Source organism: Lates calcarifer, linkage group LG15 (genome assembly GCF_001640805.2).
Source record: "Lates calcarifer isolate ASB-BC8 linkage group LG15, TLL_Latcal_v3, whole genome shotgun sequence".
NCBI lineage: Eukaryota > Metazoa > Chordata > Actinopteri > Centropomidae > Lates > Lates calcarifer.
In genome coordinates, this window is record NC_066847.1 from 15,519,150 (window position 1) to 15,545,590 (window position 26,441).

At 39.6% G+C, this 26,441-nt stretch overlaps 2 protein-coding genes across 3 annotated transcripts in view; one reads left to right on the forward strand and one right to left on the reverse strand.

Annotated features, from left to right (window-relative positions):
* Nucleotides 1-8,151, forward strand: part of LOC108876264 (low-density lipoprotein receptor class A domain-containing protein 4) — a 192,005-nt gene extending 183,854 nt beyond the window's left edge. For both annotated transcript variants that reach the window (XM_018665646.2, XM_018665647.2), the window contains one exon: nt 844-8,151. In XM_018665646.2, the coding sequence (XP_018521162.1) occupies nt 844-1,428 (585 nt within the window). In that variant the 3' untranslated portion in view covers nt 1,429-8,151. The remainder of the gene's footprint in view (nt 1-843) is intronic.
* Nucleotides 8,152-13,653: 5,502 nt separating this feature from the next.
* fam210ab (family with sequence similarity 210 member Ab) lies at nt 13,654-19,768 on the reverse strand. The gene is made up of 4 exons (XM_018665648.2): nt 19,577-19,768; nt 16,958-17,439; nt 15,070-15,181; nt 13,654-14,826 (listed from the first exon to the last, which is right to left on the reverse strand). The coding sequence occupies exons 2-4, from the start codon at nt 17,386-17,388 to the stop codon at nt 14,512-14,514; spliced, it is 858 nt and encodes a 285-aa protein (XP_018521164.1). The 5' UTR covers nt 17,389-17,439; nt 19,577-19,768; the 3' UTR covers nt 13,654-14,511.
* Nucleotides 19,769-26,441: the final 6,673 nt, after the last annotated feature.

The following is a 26,441-nucleotide window of genomic DNA, read 5'->3' on the forward strand; positions in this document are numbered from 1 at the left end:
TGGGGAGGCTATAATTAATAATGTTGTGTCACTGCATCGATGCAGCATCGTCACTTTACCTCTTCAGGACTAATACATTAACAAATAAACACTGTTCACATGAAATGATCTGAGAAGTCAACATCACTGGTTACAGATTGCATGTAAAGGCTTACAGCCCAATACGTTGGGATTGATATATTGACTTGCAATATAAATATATTACCAACACAAATAAAATACAGCATAGGGTAAGCACAAGTCAGCTGAAAGACAAGGCAATACTCTGAGTAGAAATATTATACTGATTTGTCACTGCTATTGTTATGATTATGTCAGGTGTAACATATTCTTTGGTTGATATTAAATATTAAATGGGGATTGTATTTAAAAACTAACAAACCAAGCTGCTGTTTTACACATCTCAAAGGTTTTGTCTATTGTAATACATTACAATAGAATAGTAGTACAGTAATTCTTTGCATTGCATCAGATTTATACTGTTTGATGTATAATTTTGAACATACTTGCCATATTGTGACATGTTAATATCAGAAAAATTCTGATATTAACATGTCTGTGATTTTCTTTTCAACCATATTGCTTGTTGATGTTCTATCCCTTTATCTTGTCTTTACTCCTTTTTTACTTCCTCCCTCTCCTCTTTCCTTCTTCATTCTCTCCTCCTCTTCCTTCCTTCACTCTCCTCTTTCCTCTTCTTTTCTGCCTCCTTAATTTTGTCATCCTTTTCTCATTCATCCACACCCTTCCTTACTCCATCCCTCTGTCCCTCTCTTCCCCACCTTACTTCTTTTAACCCTTGTTCCTCCCCCTTTCTCCATCCTTCTCTTGTTTTTCTCTCAGGTGTTATACGCTCCCCAGGCCAGGGATCGCTTCACTGCTCCCTCCTTCATGCAGCGCGACCGCTTCAGCCGCTTTCAGCCTACCTTTCCCTACCTGCAGCACCAGATTGACCTACCGCCCACCATATCGCTGTCGGATGGTGAGGAGCCCCCGCCATATCAGGGGCCTTGCACCCTGCAACTCCGTGACCCTGAGCAGCAAATGGAGCTCAACCGCGAGTCGGTTAGGGCACCTCCCAACCGGACCATCTATGACAGTGACTTGATCGACATGGGAGGAGGCGTCAGTCTGGGAGGAGTTGGGGGAGGAGGGGGAGTCATGGGGGGCGGAGGTCCGAGGCCACCAAGCAGTAACTCGGGCATCAGCGCAGCCAACTCCAGCAACCATGGGCGCATGGAGGGCCCCCCACCGGCATACAGTGAGGTGATGGGCCACTACCCTGGCTCTGCATTCTTTCTACACCAGCACAGCAATAACCAGAGGGTGGTGGGTTCGGGGAGCAGGACAATCCAGCAGCAGAGCCAATCAGAAAGCACAATAGTACCTGTGAAGGCCAAGGAAGGCCAGCCAGAGGACCTGGTGTGAAGAAAAGGCCAGCAAGGCAGGTGGGGCCATCCACCCCAGACTGAAAACTGTCTCTCCACTTTACCCCTGATCACCTGTCAGTGGTCTTGCTCACTCTCTCTCTGTCTCTCTGATGTCCTTTTTCCACACTCTCATGCACAAATAGATATCAATCTTAGCTACAACAAAACAAGGGAAGAAAGGAACCAAGAGTTAATTTCATTTCAGTTTCTTTCCAGCGTTTAGTAACACAAATGGCTAGCACTGCTGCAGCAGGATGTATGCACTGTGTGGAGACTTTTTCTCTCTGCTCCATATGAGAAACTACTGCTACTGCTAACACAGATTGAAACAATTTGCTTTTTTCCCCTTGGGTGATGGCTCTATCTGTGGAAACTGTGGACAATGTTTTTTTTTTTTCTTTTTCTTTTTCTTTCTTTTTTTTTTTTTTCCAGACCGGGATCTGTGCACAAAGCAAGAACTGAGCTGAGAATCAAGGAGTTACAGAGAACACAACAAAATAAGAGAGTCACAAACCCAAATCTTAGTGCCAAGGTTCACGAAGAAGCAAAACAAAGGGGGAAAATGACTCATTCTGACATTGAAAACACAAAAAAGAAAAGTTGCACTATCTTTTTGCTGTAAAAGAGAAGAGGGAAACAAGGCTATGTGATGATAATAATGATAATGTTTTTTGTTTGTTTTATTTTCCATTTCTTTGTTTTATTTTTTGTTTGTCCTTTTCATGAATGGACTGATTGACTGAACTTTGGCTCCAAAGTTGTTTAAACAGTTGGGAGCAAAAAAAAAAAAAAAGACAAAACAAAAAAACAACAAGTATTATAAGCTTATGTCCTTCCTTTTTTGAAAACCACAAGAAATACTTGTACCCAGCCTATGACATCTCTGTCTGCTTACACCACAGGCACAGTGAGACTTAGTAAGAGAATAACCTTGTACTGCTTCACGTCTGAGTACATTTCAGCCTTGTGGGGATGAAATCTGCCGTGTGACCAGCCGCTGGGTGGACGAAACATTTCTTACTTCCTCTTGTAGTTTGTTACGAGATTTAGAGATGGGTTTCCCAAACCAGAGTAAACTCTCAGAAAGGTGAGAGCTGCTTGGCAAGACTCAGCATGCTCCATACAACAATTCTGGGAAAACTGATCAGCTGGTTGGATAACAAGTTAACCAAAAATAGCATAACTCAATAACAAAATTAAAAAAAAACATATCTAAATGTCCATCTAGCAGCCTGGTCACAGCAGATTCTTCTTTTCTCAACCCTGTCCCGACCTCTGAGCACTTGACACTTCCTCTTTCCTGTCTCCTGTGTTGATAACTTCCCCCACCCCCACTCCACCTCCTCTTACTGCTCATCTCAACATGCACAGTGCATTCTGCCAATAGCCACACTGAACTCGAACCCCGCCGCCATAACAACAAAAACACAAAACAACAACAACAAAAAAGAAAGCTTGTCTCTCTGTCTTCGTGTCTCTAAAGCCACAAAAAAAAATCCAAGACGTCACAAAGTGAAGATTCCTGTCTGCATCAGTCAGCACAGTAATCAGGTTTTAAATGAAAATTGTCTGTGGTCAAAGTCAAAGGGCTATGGGAGGGTCCTTTTTGTAAAAGAAAAACCTTTTTGAAAATCTAGCCTTTTTCTCTGCTCATCGTTGCCTTCTCCTCTGCTCTTGTGCTTTCTTTGTCTCTCTATCTTGTTTGCGGTTAAGCCCCCCCCCAAACACCCCCCCACCCCCCACCCCCACCCCAAAAACCATCCCAGCTTTCTTGTCTCTGGTAAGCACTGTTCATAGTCCCTCCTTACATCCGTGTGCAGAAAAAGTGTGTGCAAATGATGCAGAGTCCGCCGAGCCCTTTAAGGTGGAGACTGGAGTGGACACGTCATTTGGCAGTGTGTTCGTGCTGTCTTCTCCTTCCTTTGTGTGTGTGTGTGTGTATGTGTGTGTGTTTATTGGTCAGACATTTCAACAACACAGAGAAGCACTTAATGCTCCTGCAGGAGCATTGTGTACGTGTGTGTGGGTATATGTGTGTACAACTGAGTGGTTTATTAGTCAACTTTGTCTGACTTTAGAAATTCAAGGACATACAGTATTACTTCTTTGGCACTGTCCATATTAACACATCATTAATTAAGTTTTCATTGGAATTCAGTGGAGTGTCTCTTAAAAAGCCAGAGATGCATGATGGTTATTATTGTGGTGTAGAAGTGACCTCACTATATAAGCTCAAAGAAAGTGCACCTCCCAGTCCACAAGCTCCATTATAGCTGTACAAGGATAAAACCACCTTTCTTGACCATACTGTAGACTGAGTCCCAGTTTCGTACTACAGGTATGTGAGTATGTGATGCGTTCGCACTGAAAACTTTTTGTTTAATGTGTGGTGTTGGTTAACAATACTGTCCTGCAGTGCAACACTAAAAAGCAATGAGGCCTCTCACAGCTTCAAAATATGAAAAACTAATTTTGGATGATAGTGAGACAGCTCAAGGAAGACCTTGGAAAATAAAATGTCCAGCACTAAATTAAGTACCTAGTCTTAATCCTCTAAGTTTTTACCACCTTTATCCTCTACTCCTCTCCAAGAGAAGAGTGTAGAAAAAGTGTGTGCTCCTCTTCTCGATAAAGGTGGTGTTTTTATCTCATATCACAATATACTTGTTCACTTTTCAATATTTTCTGGCCTTTTTACTCTCAGCCCACTGTAGCTGTAAATCTTTTAAGAGGACCTCATAATTACAAAGTGCTGCAGTGATGATGTATTTTGTAGGCCAGCTGGAAGTTAGCATCACCCTTGTTCCCTCAACAAAGAGCCAATGGGATTTTTTCACAGGGTTTTGGATGATTGCAGAAAATTAGCTCTGTGACAAACAAAAGTTTATGATACTTAAATGTTTCGTTCAGTAAGATAATGAACACCACTTACAGTCTCTTGCAGTAAAAAGCTAATGTTAGGCTATAAATGAACAACACCATGGTCACATGACTTCAACATCACCACCACTAAGCTTCCAACTTGTAATTTGATTTAGCACGTTTACATCTTTTACAAAAGTCTTTCCTCTTAGAAAGTTCGTAATAGTTTGCAAGAGCACAAGTATAAACACAACAAAGCTGTAAAGGCAGACTAGTAAATAGATCGGTTTTCATGTTCAGAGTTACAACGTCAACAACCTCCTTTTTTAAGACGTAAAAAAGGGAGGGAAGACATGTAAAAGCTTAAAATATCACAAGTGGGGTATTTATGGATGTATGTCATAGAATATAATGTGAAAATGACTTGAGCTTGTGTTGTTGTCTAACCAAAAACCTATTCAAAAAAACCCATTGACTTTGGGATGAGCGAGCTGGAAGTGCTAAAATGCTAACTTCTATCCAGGTTTTAGGACTCATTCATGCAGCAACTCATGGTTCACTTTTTTCTAAAGGGTTAGAATCTTTACCCCACACATACAACCACATTGTATGTTGTCACATGGCCTGGGCCACATCATAAGAACTGAGCTAAACTGCTGGACAACAGAGCGAACTTCATCTGTTGAGGAAAGACTGTGATAGGTGGTGGAAACTTCCAGGATAAGGGAGCTGAACTGAAACATCAAACTGCTCACCTGGAAATCTTCTTGTCAGTATTAACCCTCTTGTGCACTGACAGCACTGATTTTACGCTCTGCAGATGTCATGATGATGGGAGAAAAAAAGGTTTTGGTCAGTTTTAATGGAAACCTTCTGATTTTGTTACCATCAGTGTGTTTGAATGTATGCATGTGCGTTTTCTGGTCAGTGTGTCCATCTGGCTCTACAGTTGTGTGTGTGTGTGTGTGTGTGCGCGTTACTACATCACTGCTGCTATTGCTGTTGCTGCTACTGCTACTATTGTTGCTACTGCTGCTTTTCATGTCCCCTTCCCAGTCCCTCTGTCCTTCTGTCCGTCCTGTCCCTTCAATTCATCGATATCTAGCAGGAGAGAAATCTGACCCTCTGCAGTCAAAAGCACAGGCATTGAGACAAATGTGGTCTTGTTCCCTGCGGGACCTATACTGAAACATTTTTCATTTTGTCTGGGTGAAGAGAATGTCCCAACACTTTGGCCTTTGACTGTATGGACCTGCTTAAAACCTGTGTTTCTTTCCTCTTTTTCTCCCTTCTTTCTATTGTTTTCTAAGCTTGTTCTGTCGGCGCAGTCATGGCTTGTAAATGGAGGCTATACAGATGAATTTTATGTTTTCTACAAGGAGGTTTGCATGTTACTATTATGTGAGTAAATAAGGTGCCTAATGTTCATGTTTGAGCAGACCACACCTTGGTTAAACTGCTGCTTGAAATCCTTACAGGTGCTTTATCTCCAGGTTGACCACCTGTCTGGCAGAATGGAAAAGAAATTTGTGAGGGAGGGCTGTTAGGATTGCCAAAAATTATCATTTCTGTCCTTTTACAAGTATAGTGCTAACATGATTTGGGGAGCCTAGAGTGGTTGTTCAATATTTCTCATTCAGGTCTTGAACTCCTTGATTATAGACTGATCCTTTTGAAAAATGGACAAAAAAACAATTTTGATTGAAGGTCTACATGAAACTATAAATATAGTGGCCAGAGGACCAGCAGTGTGTGTTTCCATGTCAACAAAAGAACTCCAACCTGCAGCTCAGCCTTGAAAAGTTTTAGCTCTGAATTACGACCAGTTCACCGGCAGTGTTTACAAGCATGCTCACCAGCCTGCTTGCTTCCATTGTGCCAGACAGGAGCGGTCGCTCCCAGCAAAGCAGCTGAAGCTTTTTCAACCAGTAATTTGGCCCACGTGTGGAGCAGACATAGGAACCCACTTGCACTCAAAAAGCTCCCACCTTCGTTGTGCCTCACTTCCAACGGTGCTTTTTTCAGTAGTCTGTCTTTCTTTGTTTGTTTGTAAGGTGCTGTATATAACTTGAATATATTATGCACATATCCTACCCAATGGGTAGACACCACAAAAAATGTTGTGAATAATGTAATATAATGTATAGACAATATAAGAATTTTAAGAAGGCAGCATCAAATTTGTAAATGCCTACAGTTAAAAACGTACTTTGTCTTTTTTTATGAGAAAACATGGTTTGCGAATTATGCTTAGAATATGGTTGCAACACAAATACAAACGTATAATATTTTGCTATAAATAATAGTCTGTTATGATAAGGATGAAATAACCTCTGGATTAAGGAAGTTGTTGAGAAAAGATATTATTCACTTTTTTTTTTTTTTTTTTTTTATTTAATTCCTCTTCTATGAACAAGCCTTTACAGTGCTTGCCATCATTTGGGTACTGGCCGGTGGTTTTATTTTCACCACTATAAACTAACAAATGTATAGTTGTATTACGCAGATCTTTTAAGAAAACATGTATCACACACAGATCAGTTGGTGTTTATGCCACGACTTCAGCTGGTTCGCTGTTGAATTTTAACTGGTTTCGTCGATTGTTGAACAAAAAGCAGAAGCTCTCTAGTTTGGGAGACGTGTGTCACATGACCGACATGAGAGCCATCAGCACTTCCTAAAACAGAGGAACATCTGTCTGTATTCATCGATCCTAACAATATTTTAGTTCATTTCAGCTCTAGTTTTGTATATCTGCCAAAATATAACACTGTTGAGCACACTCAGAACTGCTATAGATCTGGCTGGGTATTAGGATCTGCTTCTAGCATTTCAGCTCTGTTACAGGAGGATCATCAACTTTTGATCACATGATTGCTGAACAGAAAAGAAAAATGGTTATTCTCTTTTTATGGTCAAGATTGGAAAGTTGCACCAGCGTGAAACGTGTGAAAAATGCCGTTAAAACTGTAATTTAACTTTTCTCTCTTTTTTTCTACATTACAATGTTATGTTTGGCACAGTATATTGAAATAAAAGTCATGTTTAATCTGCAGTCATTTATTTACAGTATGTACTGAAAGTAACTCCACTGTACAATAACCGCAGAGCATGTTCATTCTTATCTATAGACAATGTACATAGCAACGCGCCATTTTCTCTTCAAAGCACCAAATAAGAGGCAACTGTGTAGTTTTAATTTGGAAAAAGTCTTTATTGTAACTTTGGTTAGAGCTCAGCTGCTCTTCTTAATAGACATGTTTTTTTTGTTTGTTTCCTGCACTAGCTTGAAGAACTAGCTTGGGCTCAGACAGATTTTTATTTGATTTCTCCTCCCGCAGTGTGCTCCCTCTTTCCACTTATAAGAAGTCTGTACTCAAATGCTGACAACAAGTAGCTGTTTTTATTGTTCCAGATTTTAATAATAATGATGATAATAATAACAATGATAGCGTCTCAACAGTTTGGTATTCTCTCTGTCTTGACAGTTACCATAGGACTGCTTCCATCATGGGTTTTGTAACATCGGTTTGCTTTATTTACAAAATGAATTCTTCTTGTTTTCCCCTCCCCTCCTCTGTGCTGAAATACGCACACACACGCACACATGTGTAGTGTGCGTGTGTGTGTGTGTGAATGTAAACACAGAGATAAAAATGTTGTGTATTTTTGCCTCTTTTTATTTAAGCAATTGTGATGTAATAGGTTTTAGGCCTAAGGTCTGTTATTGCAATACTTTTACAGAAAAGAAGAAAAAAATCAAAAAATGTTGCTCTAAGTGCTGTTGTAGTCAAAGATTTTATGCTTGTACTTATGCTGTAGTCAAACTGCAGCGTAATGAATAAAACTTTAAAAGTGATTACTCTGCTGCTCTCCCTGTATTTTTCCCATAGTCCTATATAGATAATACATTTTATTTATATAGCATCTATCAGTAAGTAAATCTAATGTGGTTTACAGTTGAGCTGTACTCAGTGTAAAGGACAATGACAAAAAAGTATTTTACATTTAAAAAAAACATGTATAAAGCTTGGCTATGTTTACTATTTGTTATTAAGACTCCTGAGGGTTAAATTACACACAACACAACAGAGTTACATGTGCACAATGATATACAACAGAGTATAACTGCAACAAATGAAGAGAAAAAAAATCGAAACAAACTACCTTTGAAAGACACTGACGGCCCCCATATCCTTCTCACTGGAACACACAGAATAATTAATCACAAGCTTTGAAAAAAAAAAAAAAAACCTAAAAAGCTGCAATAGATCTCAGTTCATCAGGTCACTGCCAGAGAACAGAACCACAGAAGACAAGCTAACAAGACTAGTAGTTTGCAGCCATACAGGCAGCTCTATGAAGCTGTTCTTAGGCACAATGGATCTCTGAGCTAAATGCTATGATGCTATGCTATGATGTTTACCATGTTTATCTAAGTTTAGCATGTTATGAAGTAAGGAAGTACAGCTGAGGCTGATGGGAATTCTTGAACCTGTTCTTTTTATTATTTCCCTTGAATCTCTTGTGTCATCCACTGTAATTATTGTGCGAAGGGCATTCATGGTGAATTTATGAGGGATGTGGCAAAAGGTGCATGACACATCTTTGAAGAAGCACAGAAATATATGTGTCTTTGTATAAGTTTAAGAGTAACAGAGAAACAAAAAGGCAAAATAGGATTATGGCTGTGATGCAAATACAAATTCATCTCTTATGATCATGCAGTTTCACACTGGCTGAGTTAGTTCTCGATTGCCCATTTCCAGCCTGATATTTTGTCTAGTCGTTAGCTGTTGATTTAAGTCACTTTACTTTAAGTCACTTTATGGACTTTGTAACTACGATAGTTAAGGTTACATCTACATGAAGCCACACTGTGGCTAAATATTTAAATAGATTAGCTCATATAAATTGAAGTAATGTAAGTGACAAGTCCAATTCAAATTCACTGCTGACTGTGCTACTTTTGTTCATTTCTTGTGTAGCAAGGTAGACCTAAGACCTGTGCTATGAAGAGGGATTTGGGGTTAACCCAGTTGTTCATCACCACGTTAAGTTATGTTGCACAGAGGATCAGAGTGACCAATCAAATCACTGGAAAAACAATGGAATCATTCCTACAGGATCCTGACAGGGACAAAAGAGTTTACAATTAAGAGGCAAATAATAAAAACCAATAAGTATTTATAGATCAGTCAAATTCTTTTGCTGTTTTAGTGTCCACTCTGGTTTTAAAATAGAGCTTCTAACAAACTGAGGGAGACTTTAGTTCATTACGCCAAATAAATACAATAAACTATAATGGCCTCACTTTAACTGAACAAAGATTCTTTGTAGTAGTAGTAGCAGTAGTAGTATGATAGCAGAATGTAGCAATACCACAGTGTAGAAAACACTCTGTTACAAATAAAATTTTATTTGAGTAAAGCGCCTTGAGATGATGTATGTTATAATTTGGCACTATATAAATGAAACTGGATTGAAAAGTATTACCTGCAAAATATACTCTATACTCTATATCCCTGGTGACATCATCAGAGGCTAACCTACTGGAGACATTATACAAATGTTTTCAAGAACACTGATTTTTATGTGTGAGTGTCATTTGAAGAGTTCACTGGCAGCTGTGAAGGAAAAAAAAAACAGGTCCTGACATTTCTCTCAGAGGACCAGAAAGAAAGGAACTGGTCACTTCTGCTGCAGCGTTCATCCGGCAGCTGTGTCTCTGCCTCAGCCAACAGTGCTGGAAAAGCTGACCATAAAAAGACAGGACTGCAAAATTACTTCAATACTTCCCTTCTTTCATGTGTTGGAGGAAGTACAGTCTCTGATGAGCTTCATCCAAATCTGCTGAATCTTTCCCTTTGTTAGAGCAGTGCAGTAAAGGTCAGATCCCGGTTACATTAAAAATCTCCTTCTTCATCCGTCAGTGTTTTTTTTTTTTTTTTTTTTTTTTGTTAATGAGTCCTTGGCAACCAGGAGCAACTGACTCATTCAGCCCCTTAAAGTAATGAAATGCATAAAACATAAGTTTCTTTATATTTCAGCAGCAAGACCTGTTTATTTATAGACAGATCCCATCTGGTAACTTGTCATGCTATTCACAGGAGTGAAACAAAGCTAATGTTCAAAGCACTTAGCCTCGCTTACAAGTGCAGGGGGAGGGTGTGCCCCCACCTCCTGTCCTTTCCATGAACCTCCTGCTGCTGAACCCTGCAAGAGGCACAACGGTTCCAAAACTGTTCACATTTCCTCCAGACTACACTCACACCCATCTTGAGAGCTGGCAGACTGGTGAGGCCGTGCAGAGGAAGTCATGCATACATCAGTTGCAGGTTGTTCAGAAATGAGACAAGATGCAGCTTGAGAGTCTGAACCTCTCCCTGGCTTTTAGAACCAGACAGGAAATAGAGGAAGAGGGGGAGACAACTGCTCTCTAGTTTTTCCCTTCTATATTTCATCAGGAAGCAGTGCCTACATGTTCTGTCATGTTTAGAAACAGGTAGGGGAAAAACTGCTAATGCCAAGATATTTTAAGCACACCTATACCAGTCTGCCACAGGACCAGTTTGTCATGGGGAGTACCACTCAGCTGAGACGTATAATGTCTTATGTGGCTGGATTAACTTTGTCAAATGTGAGAAAATAACCCTGATGATGCCATCACTGTAATCTCAATTTGGGTTTGGATTAAAGTATTTGTATTTGTAAAAACTGGAGACAACAGCCACAGGAACGATGTGGGTGTTCTAGCGAGCAGCAAGCACACACAGCCAAATGAACCGCAATCTATGGAAAATGCTATTGAGTTCCATCATATGAAGTAGAGTGTGTTGGAGTCTTGACTTGCACTAATGACTAAAAACTGGAATATCTTGACCTCTGCTGCTAACTAATGGAAGTGCAATACTTAATTGCTAAATTCAATGTGGTTAGTGGTGCATACAGCTTTAAAAAAGCTTTTAAAAGGAAGTAAGCGGTAAGGGGGTCACACTGCCTTGGTTGCTGTAACATCTAGTTTTCAGGTCACAAGGAGTCAGCACCACAAACCATCCAAACGCCTCAAGATCTCTGGTGGTTCATCCTCCCCATCTAGGAGGAGGAGGGCCAGAGTGGTGAATGACATGTCATGATATCACATGACAGCAAGGACCTTGGCCAAGAGAATGAAAGAGGTGCAAGTGAAGCACAGTCTATGAGCAGTGGACCAAAACCATTCACAGCAACCACTGACTCCTAAACACTCAGACTCAACTTCAACTTTCCAAAGCACACACAGTCTGTCAGCTTAATCAGAGACAATTCCACTGACCTTTTGCAAGAAAAGATGTAAAGCAGAGAAAACCACTGAGTTTGGACAGTCGGGACAGTTTTTCCTCCTCCTGACCTGTGTTTCACCTCAGGCTTCACTAAGACATCTTGACATTTGAATCGTGTTCAGCCGTTGACTCACACCTGAGGAACACAGATTGTCTTTTCACTAAAATGATTTTGGGAGTACCACTCCAGTACAGTACCACTCTGCCCTCTGTGTCACACTCATAGCCAGAGAACAGACAGGTGTTTGCGTGTGGGGCCGTGGACTGCATAAATCGTTATTCATTAGTTTGGACAGCAGAGGTCATTGATTCATAATGAAGGAGGCAGGCTGGTAAAGGTGTGGCAGCATGATGCTTACATCTGCTTTGCATTTCTGAACACTGACAGCTAAGGGAACTAACTGACCAACTGATTTTTCAGTACATGCAGCAATCTACTGTCTAGTGACAGCATGTGGAGGGTTTTTCGTGTGTTTATTTTTTAAAACTACAAATGAAAGTAAAGTATTTCATAAAGTTGACCTCTAAGTAATACATTTGAATGGAAGCATAGGACGTTGAAACTGAGTTAATTTAGTACTGTCCTTAAAGCTGCATTAAAATTCAACAGTGGATCAAATCATTGTAAGATAAAAGCTGGTTCCCCTAGTGATGAAGCTGCAGAATATTATCACCCAACTCTGCAGTTTCTTTTGGCTCTGTAACGTCTTTCAGCTCATTGTTTTGGTTTTATGTCCCTCTGACTGACATCATCAGCTTCATTTTCAGCCACAGCCAGCAGATATTTCATTAATGCTCTGTTAAATTCATTGTAATATGGCCGTCAGATGAAGTTAGTGACTAGCTGCTAAGTACTCCATTAAATTCACCAAGAGCTGATATTTTTCTAAAAATATAATGTTATGAATTACACCAACAGTGGAATGCTGCCCTCATTAATACATCATCAACACCAGTAATGTGTCACACTGGTCCATTTTGGCTGACTGAGTACTTATACCTGGGGGCAAAACTCAACAACACGTGTAGCTAAAATTACACAGCTAAAAATAACTCAATATGGCTAGCAGGAAAACCGTTGCATATCTACACATACAGCAGAGCAACTTTAGTTTTTTCATATCTCCTCCCTGTTTGGCTGCTAAATTCTCCACTGTGTTCACCAGCTAGTTGCTAGCTATGTCTGTCTGCTGTGTGTGTGTGTGTGTGTGTGTGTGCTGGGTGGGTACTGTATATTGGGTTTAATAAAAAGAACTTTTTCGCTGAAGACAGATGCCCTACTGATGTTGGAAACAACACTGATGAGATTGGTTAAGAGTTAACCAAACAATACAAGTAGCTTTGCAGAGCTCAGAGCTACTAATTGTAGAGTTGTGTAATACTTCTCTGTGGGGTCGTTACTGTAGGTGAGGCTGACGAGGGCAGTGAGAGTGAATCAAAACAGTCAAGTTGTTGACCAGAAAACCAAAACGCTAAGCTGAAAGACGTTCAGACATTGATGCTGATACTGAAGGGCACTGCAGAGTCAGATGATAACTTTCCATGACCCAGTTCATGTTACATGTTGTCATTTAACACAATGTTCATATAAAAATATTACCTGCAACTTTTAGTATAATAATTAAGTACTTTTAGAAGAATATGATTTAACGCAGGAATGGAAGGACATCTATGTTTGTTGACACATTTACTTAAAGGATCTGAATATTTCCTCCACAACTGTATAAGACATTTGTTACAGCTGAGTACAATTTCAGGAGACCTGGTTTCAGTCAGGTCGGGTCACTTACAGTCATCAGTGATTCACAGTGATGGCTTTGAGAGTTAATGTTGGTTACGCATCAATTAGCTTGAATTTAAAAGTATTTGCTAAAATTAGCTAAATAATGTCTAATCATAGCAGACCTTGTTAACCTCTACCTGAGTTGTGTAAGAATGACTTTCAGAAGCGACACAGATTCATGTTAAGCACAACCACGAGCAGTCTTAATTTTGCTAGTTGTAAAGTGTCATGCAGCCTATAAATGAAGCACACAAACTTGAAGGATTTCACTCTCTTCATTTGTGGTTTGAAGTTTGAATTTCTGACAAAACCATTTGTCCATTTACCAAAGCACCCGTGACATTTTAGCTAACAAAGTGGTAGACTATCAACATTTTATTATGTCCATGTATTACACAGTTTTCATTCATACATACGACTGTATGTACTATACTGTACCCACTGGATGTTTACATGTATGACAACTCATCATACATACACTGACATGCACTGTGACCATTTCTGCCCCAAGTGCAAACAATCACCTGACTTTATCATGTCATACACAACTGTCAGTTACTACATTAAGTGGTGCAGGCATCACTATAATGTAATATATTAGTTTTGGCTATCAGATAAAAATTCATTAGAAAAACTTAATTTCTCTCTCATTACATTAGAAAAGATTTTTACACAGGCAAGTGAAGCCTTTACCTCTATTTCCCCCCATGTATACGTATGTGAAGAGAAATGAGAACCTGCCTCCTCTTTAAACAGCCAACTTTAAGCCAACCAAGAGTTAAAATCCAGATCACTTGAGCCTGTGGAAATCCAGTCAGAGATGAGTGAGCCAGAATGAAGCATTACCAGGAGTCTGCTAAGCTGCTGTCTAGTCTACACTTGCAGTGCATCGTGGCAGGGCTTGGACAATGAGGGACACTGTGACACTTTAATGGACAACAGGTGATAAGTAGGATGTATGAGGTGACATGTCAGGACAGCAACAGTGCAATATTTCTCTTCTTTCCAAACACTTTCAGAAGCGCTGTCTGTTACTTGCTCTCGATTCACTGATGACTGGTCAAGATCAAAACACAATTATTTATTCAGAGGCACCACCTGTAAATATGATTCGTTAATCATTTTTCTTTCTAAAAAATGCTTTTCCCTCAGAGACTCTGTCTTTGGTTTCCTGCAGTTTCTCAGAGAGCTTGTCCTTAGTCTCTTCCATTTTCTCAGAGATGCGCTCTTTGGTTTCCTCCATTTTCTCTGAAAATTTTTCCTTTGTCTCCTCCATCTTTTCTGTAAATTTCTCCTTTGTCTCTTCCATTTTGTCCTGGATGTATTCTTTAACTGGAGGTGGCGTGGATAAGTAGCCGTGCTTGCGGAGGTACTGAACAGATAGTGACGTGCCACCCAGAGTTACCGTATATCTAGCAGGGGTGGCAATCTGTAAGAAAACAGAAGGAGACACTCAGCAGAGCAAAATACCTGAATCAATCTCTCATGAATCATTCATTAGATATACTGTATCTGCTTTTTCAAATGTACACTGTCTAAGAAAGTGAGAAACAAGCAAATCGAAGTTGGGTAAGTTCAAAAATAACAAAAAGATAATAATCAGTGAACAAATAAAATAAAAAAATGTTAAAAAAAAAACTATAAAAACCCTGTGGATCTTGGGTTAAATTACCTTGTACATGGCGTATGCTGTCAGAGCATAGCCACTTGAAGAGTCTCTCAAAAGGCCAACTAATGACTCTGGTAGACCAACCATCTCCAGGAATGGCACTACATTCACACCTCTAAAGGGGAAAACACAAAGAGAAGATTTAAAGTAGCTGCCCACACCCACCCACCTACACACACACACACACACACACACACACACACACACACACACACACACAGAAGGCAGAGGTCCACGCCCAAATTCAGAACAGGGACACTGTGGTTCATGGTGAGCCACCTAAACCACCCTAGGCCACCACGGTGCCCCAGAATTTCTGGTTTTTGATTAGTAGAAGTTAATCTAAACATTGTACAGATTAAATACAGTCTGTCACTCTTCAAAACTACAAATCATTTCAAACTAATCTGAGTGTCAATCTACATTTGTAAGCAATAATGGATCTTATGGGGGGTCAAGGGTGTGCAACCAGGGCACATACTCATAAAGCAGCCCATTGGATCACACCTTACTTTCCTTTTTTAACCACGTATTTGACTTTTTTTTTTATTTAAATGATATATTACTCCTACAATGCTGACTGTCTGGTACTTCTTGACCTTAGCTTTGGTTTGCTGTTTTGGTGGCCTTGTCTGTTAGATACAGTCTGAACAACTGAGTGAAGAAGATTGTTCAAAAATGTTATATTTTGATTTAATTTTTCAGTTATTTAAGTTGCAGAATACATCTGACATAGGTCTCTGTCACCTTTTACAGTGCAGTCAGAAAGTATTCAGACCCCTTCACTTTATTCACATTTTGTTATGTTGCAGCCTTATGCTAAAATAAAAACTACTCTCAACACCCAATAATGACAAAGCAAAAAATGCAATTTTGGAAAATTTCCTCCCATTCCTCTTCATCATCCTTGAGATGTTTCTACACCTCAGTGGGAGTACACCTGTCGTAAATTCAATTTAGTGGACATGATTTGGAAAGGCACACACCCGTCTAATGTCTCACAGCTGACAATGCCTATCAGCAAAAACCAAGACATGAGGTCAAAGGAACTGTCTGCAGAGATGAGACAGGATTGTGTTGAGGCACAGATCTGTGGAAGGCTACAAAAATCTTCCTGCTGAATTGAGGTATACCACAAGCATGGTGGGCTACATCATTTTTACACAGAGCAGATGTATAACAACTAGGACTCTTGAGTTTCTCTGGGTTTGTGGGAGCGACAGGGCGACTAGTTTAATATACTGAATTCAGTGGCTTACGTTCATTTTAGTGTGAGGGATAAGTCAGCAATAACAATAATAATAGTCAAACTTATTTGTTGTTGCTGGTTTAATGGTTGTTGCTATAGGAAAATCCTGTTTATCAATAAATTCAGATTTATGACATATGCTCTCCTTGGTACTGATGTGATGTTGCCTGTTCCTGGCAGTTTTGGCCATTTGGCAGTTTACTGTGGGGATTACTGGTCCCTCGGGGTGGTGATCTGGGTGTGGGTGTTATGAATCAGATTTAGCTGCTGCAGGTTACAGTAGCACCTGTTACTGACAGGTCCTGAGAGACTCTGGATTCCCTATTCAGTACATAATATTGTACAGATATGAGAAAAATATCAAACTCACTGTTGAGTAGCTACAAAAGAATGTCCATTATTATATACCATAAATGAACACTACAATAAAAGAAACTGAACAAAATCTGAAGTTACTACATGAATGTCTGTAAGTCATATTGGAAATGACACGCTTGTGATATTTTAGTAGCACAGTATTTTCAGCTCCTTGTGAGTTATTAAACTGTATCACGTATTCTAAATCTCACCAGTGATATTAGTGTTTGGTGAAGAGGGAAAGTCAAATGTAAAGCGATAAACTAAGAACACAAGTAGACTCACTTCATAGCAGCGTAATAGAAGGTCCCAAACCAGACAGAGGACGTCACTAGATGTACAGGGATCATCACCTTCCCATATTGTTTGAAGGTCCTCTTAAATCTCTGGAACAGGCCGATGGACTTATCCTGCAGAGGGTCCAACTCTGCAGGAGTTGGACCAGCTTCATTTTTCTGGATCTCCTGGGTTTGAGGTGTGAAACTGGACTGTGGTTCCTCCTGTGGTGGCTGGTGTTTTGGCTGATGTGCTGCCCTGCTGGAGGCTGAGGTCGAAAGCCAGCGCCGGCCTGTAGGTGGCGCTGGCAGTGGTGTCAGACGGAGGGCACAGCAACACAATGCTACTGCTGGCTCGGGGACAGTGATGCCCGCCAGCAATGGACGCACTGCCGCCATCCGCCACAGCGTCCCATGAGTCAAGAGGAGCTGCATTATCATCCTCCTCTTCTCCCCCTCCCCCTTTCTGCTGCTGTGACGTTCAACCACAGACTGTGAGATCAGACAAAAAAAAAAAAAAAACACTTTGTATAAACTCAAAATACAGACAGTGACTTATTCTTTTTTTAATAACTTGTATTCTTATTTAGTAATACTGATCTGCCAATTATATTCTTGATTAATCAATCAATGTTTTCTAATAATCACAATATAAAATATAATGTACTGTGATAATTTAACAAAATATTAAACGTCCATCAAAGTAATATCTTCAGGTATTTGTCCAACAAATACAACAAATATTTTGTTTATTATCATGGAGGATGAAAGCAGGGTTTGGAACAACTAAGAAAATCTTCAAATGTTCATATTTGACAACTTAAACCTGCCAGAAACCCACTTTACCAAGACCATGACTTAAACAAGTACCCAAGTATTTAAGTATTTAATTATTACATTTGTCAATCTTCAAAACCTGATTAACTGCCTTAATGTTTCAACTCTTTATTCACTCTTTAATTCTTTCTGACTGATAAAGGTCTAAGGAATAGGACCAAACGGGTGGAAAGTCAGCTCATGCAATGAATAGACATCATACACATGACTCAGGAAAAAGAAAGAGGATTTTTTTTTTTTTTAAGTGTAAAGCTAATGAAATTCAGGACTTAATATTATCAGTGTTCAAACAAAGCATTGTCTATCCTCAATGTTGACATACACAGGTTGTTTAAACTAATTCTCTAATATTATAAATTATGGCATTACTACTGATTATTTAGAAGCCTGCATGCAGTTCTGAATCTTTGGTTAGTGGTCTTCTGGTTACTCCTAAATCTGGACTGCCTACCTAAGGAAGTTGGATCTTCAACATACACAACATACACCCAGTTAGCAGTTTATTGGGTACATCTAGCTAAAACTGATACAACAGTCCTGCAGTAAATCCAATCCTCATGAAAAGTATAATGATCAATATCTAGACTGCTTTAGAGAGGTGTTGATTCAGTGGTATGATCATTTTTGAGGATTACGTTTGTCCTGCTGTTGAACTGTATTGCATGTTACTGTTATTTAGTCTGCCCTGCAAAAGTGCAAATGTTTGAGCCTTTATCTTTATATACAGTCCAAGGTTTTAGCGAGGTGTGCCTGACAAACTGCCAACACAATATTTAACAGTACTTCCTGTGATTTCTTATCTCTTATCCCCATTTATATATTTGATCAGTTGCTTCATTCTTTTGTCCTGGTTACAGTAGTTCAAATATTTATTTTTTAAAATATTTTATGAGCTTCAGATAAATACGAGCTACATACAGGTGTTGCCATTATAAAATGAAGTTATCCTCTGTGTTAACTATAATAAATCGTACTAAAACCACCAAACCACCTCTAACAGTGAACAAAACAGCCTTGACCTAAATTCCCTCTTGCATTAGCTGTCATGTTATCGCTTTTTCATTGAGTGATCATAAGCGTTATACAAAGTTGTAACCATGCCTGGAGCTCTGAGTGCACACGCCTCCAGCAACATAAAAGGGTGTGTGTCATTGAGCTCAATAATGTTCGTAAGTTTTACTCAAATGACGTTTTAAAAGTTGCTGAACACCCTCTGTTGATAAAAACAGGACACAGTTTACTGTTACAGTACAAAACGTATGGCAAACCTACTAGCAACTAGCCAAAATACTACTAGAGCTGTGTAAAGGCGCCACAATAACACGAGAAGCAATAACATTTCCCTTCAGAATAAAAGTATCCGGATAGACTGTAGGAAAAGTAGACAGTAGAAATTTGCTCTGGTTTGTTTTAGAAGTTCCAACCGGAAGTCCGAAGCTTAATTCATGCAGATTTTATATAGGTATCTATTTAGAGCTAGTTGACATTGGCCAGTTTTGTCTGAAGGACATAAGGGAGGCGGTTTTTAATTCCCAGTTATCTAGGGCATGTTCTGGCGTGGGGCTAAGTGAGCTTTCATCTCAATAAAGCAGACAGTGTTCTTTCTTTAGACACTGGCAAACGGATTTGCTAAGGCCAGACTCTGAACTGCTGCCAACTTTGGCTTCTGACGCCCGACGTTAGCTAGCTGTTAGCTGGCTGCACTGCTAACCCACAGACAGGCAGGAAAACAAATCGTCTTTGTGCAAGTAAAACATACTAAAGGAGAGTACAGAAAGCAGACCATACTTACGGTAGAAGTTACAATTTGAGCTCAAGAAAAATCGTACTCATGCCCGAGGACCATGCGAAGGTGTCCGGGCAATGAGTCGTTCAAGGACCACATTTATCGCAGCAGCAGGACTGGGCTGCGTGGAAAGCAGCATGTAACCTCAACGGCGCAGGGAGTCACGGGAAATGTAGTTTGCGCGAGTCCGGCTGCGACACGCTCTAAAATGAGAAAGAAATACATGTCCCAGCGAGCCCAGGGTAATGTCATCTCCTGTTGGGAGGACGTTTTTCTTCACTTACACATTAACTCAGAGTATCAATGAATCAAACGCTATCTTTTCATTGGACCTAGGATTATTCATCTGTCAGTGAGTCACAAACACGCACTTTTCTATTTCACATGGTGAAATACGCAATGGTAAAATATCCCTGGCCTGATTCTCATGTACAACTAAAACTAATCTACCACAGCGAAGGCTGATAGCTGTTTACGGTTAGGGTACCTGAAAGCAAACAGGTCTTCCGGCGCATTACCGCCACTCACATCACACCCATGCTCACAGATACCATGCGCTCTAACATCTGCATTACATGAGTTCCACCAGCAGAGGGTGGTCTGCTTACACTCTTGAAGCTTTACTCCTTTCTGTATGTGGCTATGTGTAACAGAAAAACACTCAGTGTTTCAAAAATTGCTCACCACTGAAGTATGTCTAGTCTCTGAATAATTTTTCCAGTGAGGTCAGTGTTGCAGTTTATTCTAAAAATCTATCTTTAATTAAAAGTATGATAAGTTTTGGCTCTGCAGTAAATGTCCACCTGAGGTTGACTAAAGAAGGTTAACATTAAGTCCACCGGTTGGGGAAAGAGCCTCCCACCGCTAAGCCACCCTGACACAGTGCAGCCATTTTCTGTCTATCTCAGTGCACACATTTGAATTAGTTATTTGTATTTACCTGTGAATCAACTCTAAGCACACCTGGGACACTGGCACACATCATCACCTCCTCAGCTCACTATCAATCAAGGCTATCAATAGGCTAATCCAACCAGAGGACATATCAGCTCAGCTGTGTGTTGTGTGTCCACCTGCCTGCAACACCAGTCCCTGCTGGGACAGTGTGGTCCCTGAACTTCATGTAAAATACCTAAAATATATATTTTTTACTTGTATGTTATGAAAATCACACACATTTAAAATTGCCCCAATAAATACTTTAATATTAACCATGGATCAAATGACTATGAGTAATGGTAAAGATGGTGCTCATAATGATTAACCCACAATGAATAATCACTTGACTGCAAATCCTCTCCATATTGGAGTTTTTGAGCATAGAGCCCTTAAATTTACTGTTATGGTTCAGTGTCACTATTCTCATTAGAGTTGTTTACAGCCACAGCTGGCAGCTGTAGTGACTAGCTGGTGAACATAATGGAGAATTTAGCAACTAAAGAGTCATAAGCAGTCATAATTAGAATGAATATTGAACTAAAATTCATCAGGTGAGCAGAATCACAACTTCAAATAAATGCTTAACATACCTATATGTCCACTGGATGTGTTGTACGGCACCTTCTTGCCAGCATATTCACCACATCAACTTTATAAGATAATTATGCCAAAAGTGTGTTTACAGATTGCTTTTAACTGAGCAAGTCACTGACTTTACAACCACTGGAGAAGCTGGAGGGGAATGGGACATGGAACAAATCATGTATTTAGCACACTTCAGTCTATTCCATAGACTCAAGAGGACAATCATGGAGATACAGGTCAGGAAATTCTGTTAATGTACACAACACACATTAGGACTGAGGAAAAATGTGATCTATGTGACTTTGACTGTGGCATAATGCCAGATTGACTGGTTTAAGTATTTCTGAAACTGCTGATCTCCTGGGAGTTTTAAACAAAACAATATCTAGAGATCACCCGTAATAACAAAAAAAATTCAGTTCCTTAGATGGAAGCACCATGTTGATGAGGGAAGCCACGGGGGATTGGCCAGACTGGTTTGAGCTGACAGAGCAGCTATGGTAACTCACTCTTAACAATTGTGGTGAGCAGAAAAGCATTTCAGAATGCACATATCAAAGCCTGTATCAGACAGGCTACAACAGCAGAGGGCAATGTCAAGTTCCACTCCTGTAGGCCAAGAACAGAAATCTGAGGCTGCAGTGGACACAGGCTCACCAAAACTGCAGAGACTTTGTAAACATAGTCTGGTCTCAAGAATCTTGATTTCTGATGATAGCATTGGACTTTGGCATCAGCAGCATGGATCCATGGATCCAACTTACCTTGAGACGGCTGTCCAGACTAGTATTGGTGGTATAATGGTGTGGGAAATGTTTTCTGGCACTGGGCATCTTAATACCAATCAGTCATGGTTTGAATGCCACAGCCTGAGTATTGTTGCTGACTGTGTGCAACCCTTTATGGCCACAATTGACCTATTTTCCAACAGCTACTTCTAGCATGATGGTTTCATAAACATAATTGTGAGTTCAATATACTTCAGTGGCCTCCTGGGTCCCCCATATCTGAATCCAGTAGAACACCTTTGGGATGTGGTAGAACAGGAGATTGACAGCATGAATGTGCAACTGACAAATCAGCAGAAATGATGTGATGCAGTCATGTCACCATGGAGCAGAATCTTGAGGGAATGTTTCCAACATCTTGCAGAATCCATGCCATGAAGAATTTGGGTTTTTTTTGAGAGTAAAACATAGCCTTACCCTGTATTAGTGTGCTGTTCCTGATTAAATGCTCAGTGAGTACATATTGTCATGAGGTGTACAAGTCCTGAATTGTGCATTAGTCTGCAAGAATAAAGTACAACATTGTGCATATGGATGACTGCCTTTTTGTGTTTTATAGATTGCACACACATATTAAAAGCATCTCATGTATGTTAACATTTCATGCAATCTTTAAATGGACCATTTGTTATCTTATCTAATCGCAAGCAGAGAAAAATCTGGTCATGCTGTATTCCTGAATCTCAGTCACACAGAATAACATGAGCTAAAGGTAAAAGAAATGAGTTTGTGACTGGAGGGATTCCTTTGTGAATCCTTTAGAGCAACTGGGGTGAAAGCGATGTATGAGATAAGGTAGGATTGTGGCACGGAGCTGGCAGTATTAGTAGGAATCTGATATTGTGATGCTGGTCAGCCACCAACTGTACATGTACAGTGTGTTGTAGTATGCAGATATCTGGAATAACAGAAAATTAGAGTTCTGTTGATCTTTATGAAGTATTAAGAGCATTACAGAGGTATTTGTTGAAGAATACACTTTTTTGATTTAGTTTTAGTATTATAGGTGTTTGTATAGTTGTTAAATCCAGGAGGGCCTCATTCTAAGAGAGTTTTGTACTTACAGAGAATATTATATATAATAATACTATACTTTTCCTTCTGCTATAAAACAGAAAATGTCCCCATCTGCAGGGCACAAGGGATCATCAGATAAACTCAACTGAGCACCTGGGATATTGTCGACCAAGCAATAAAACAGCCAATTTAAACAGCAAATGAGGAAATGGTGTTCATCCCTGTAGTAGTGTTCCAGAGACTTGGAAAAGCTACAGTTAGAAACAGTGTATCACAATAAGTGAGTCAATGAGAAAACTGATAGCAACAATGTAAAGATGAAATATTTAATACTTTGGCCACAGCATTCATGGTCCTAAATAATGTCATGTTGAATTAAACTCAACAGATTTCCAATAAATGGACAAAGAGAAAATTTCTCCAAAGCCTAGCATCTTTTAGAGAATATGGGATAATTTATCTGCAAGACAATGACAATGTAAAAGTGTATGAAGGTGAAATGGATCGCACACAGTGATGAACTTAAAGAGAATTATCGAGTGAATCTGCGGCTCCCCTTGGTTTTGTGGAGCTTCTGTGTTCTGCCTGTAATTTTACTGTTTTACTTCTCTCACAGTTTTAGTTTTGGCTGCAGCAGGAAACTGTTTTCAGAGTTTACAACTTCCTGGTTAACATATTGAAGCATTTATTAAGCAGGTAAAGAGACAGGTATTTCCCATAGAAGTTGGTAGAGACCAAAACAGAGCTAAAAGAGAGGGAACACTGGACTAACATTCATGAGGTGACCAGAAACATGACTTCAAATAAACAATAATGTTGCTCTATGAATAACTGTGTGCTAACACCACCATATAAATAACTGATTTTGGGACACTTGGGGCAGTGCAAAAAGCTGTAAACACAACTGTAATTATCATCACCATATATATAATGGGGATGGTAAATTTGTTAGCTGTTGCCTTTTTACATATCCAGTAAATACAAATCAAAATTAGCATTTGGGGTCATGTGGGCACATGATAAATCTAGTCCAGTACTCAGTGTCTGTTTCACTGCACCTGCCACAGAGGAAAATATCTGGCTCTTTAGCTTCTAAATGTTTCACTGTGTGCACCAGTTAGTCACTAACTTTGTCTGTCTTCTGTTGATGAGGAAGGGTACCGTGGGTTTATCCACATGTTTCACTGAAAACAGTTGCCAGTTGTTTGATACATAGACAGACATGAGAGCTGTGAGAGTGTAGCACCTGTTTACAACCATAACAACCTGTTGTGTTGGACTGAAGTTTTGGAGCAGTAGAATTCAGACACAGATTTAAATTTTATAAAGTGTTTGTTCATTATTATGATTACTACTACTACTATTATTTTTGGGGGTTTGATTCTGGATTTTGGGCTACATTGGCTGGAGAGCAGGACAGGCAGCAGTCCAGGAATGACATGATTCTAGGTAGACTGAGTTCAGGATCTTGAGCTGGCATTCATAGATGAACTGGTGAGCTGAGTGAGGCAGGATTCAGGACTGGCCAACAGGACCTGAGGCACAGAGAAACAGGAATGAATGAGGTTCAAAAAGCAGGGCGGATGTTGGTTATCCATCTGGCAACGAGCAGAATGAAAAGCCAGTCTTTATATACTGTAGAGTCTTGGTAAGTTGTTGAGGTGATCAGGAACAGATGTGCAGGTGGAAAGATGGAAGGCAGCCAGAATGTGACACCCAGGTTTCACACACAGATGTACACAATAAAAACACAGAAAGAAATAGAAGTGAAAAAAAGAAACACAAGAGAAGAGGAGCACAGAGCAGAAATGCAACCAAAAAAGGGAAGAGGAAAAGCAGGCACCCTGTAACACAACCAGTTAAAAAGGAAGCTAGTGCAGGGAAAATGTCAGTGATGTGAGTGAGGGCTGAAGAGCTTGCAGGGTGATCTTCAATCTAAAAAGCGAAACACTCTCAGCCTACTTCACAGAATTTGAGGTGGTGTTTTATATGCAAATGTAATACTGTTGTCAATCAGCAGCCAGCAGACAGTGGTGCTCAATAGGATAAAAATCAGTCCATCACCTCGTCTAAAACACACTCCAAGCAGGCTGCCTCCTAGCTTTTATTCAGCAGTTGAGACTGAATATATAATGATACAAACCATTAAAGTGTATTCACTGTATTTTCTTTTGAACCAAATGCTCCGTGAATAAACTTTTTGTTCGTTTGGTTTACTTTCCTTGTGCACCAGGCTCCTGCCATCAGGCTGTTATTATAAACCACAATGTCATACCAACAAGATCTTCTTTGCTGCAGTGAGACACAAGCTGCCGCTGTGGTAATCATACTGTTAGTGACTGAGCCATAATCTTTTTCAGATATGTTTGGTAGCGAGTACAAGACTGTGATGTAAATGTTTTTCATCCAAAAATGGCTGCATGCTGCTGGAATCAGATTGGTTATAGCAGTGAGTGTAAAATAAACCCTAAACCTACGATCTGTAAAACCAAAACAATCAGGAGAAAGAGATTAAAACACTCCATAGAGTGATGATAATTCTCTGTGGGTTTGTCTCTACTAGTGACCCTTTTCATATTACTCTTAATATAAGTCTTAGTATTCAGTAAAACATAAAAAAAAAAGTCAGACAGACAACTTCAAGAATTTTTAAGGCTTATACTGATATTAAGCTTTGTTTTAAGATATATACATAACCTAATCATTTTTAACAAGGATTCCATATATTTCCTCATCAGAGAAATGTGGTTGAGATACATCCTGAGTGCAACAGTTTACAGTTGAAAACTTGTCCATATTTCTGGTGGACAAACGGACACTAAGACACAGAGACACTGTTTCCCAATGACATTAAACATATGTCTGCCAATTCTGTACTGAATAGCGTGTTACTTTTTGGCCACCATATGATAAGCTACAATCAGCCACAACTGGCCTGGTAGGTAGGACTCTATTTAGCAGGTCCTTTCTGGAGCAACTCAGCAAAAGTAGTAAGCATGATTGAAAGTCGAAAGCCTTGTGAAATGAGGATGATTGCTGCTTTTTCTACGCATTGAAATGCATTCGGCATTATGGGAGCATAGTTTTCATTTCATGTTTATTAGCTTCTCATGTCAGCTGAGGACAGATAAGGTATTTCACTGTGTAACATAATGTCCTGTGAATACAAGGCTCAATACTTCCTTGTTTTAGCTCCAGCTTCTATTTAGTTTCACAAGAGATGCATGATATCCATTTAGTGAATAAACATGTTTTTCTGTGGTTCTGATGCAAGTTATAAAACTGACTAAACTCCTCTCTTGTGCTGTAATTTCAAGACATCATCATCTATTTGACTGTACTGTTGTTGTGGAGTTTTATGGCAACCCATTTATGCCAGTAGGAGCAAAGACGAAAACTCATCCTTGCTCACTATAATACAAAGAGAATGGTGTGCTACCACTTCTTTAAAAATTAAAAAAAAATTCAGTCTTGCTTTAATATAATACTCAAAAATCAAACTCTCTTAATTCACTGTAGGCTTTGAAGTTAAAAGTAAAAAG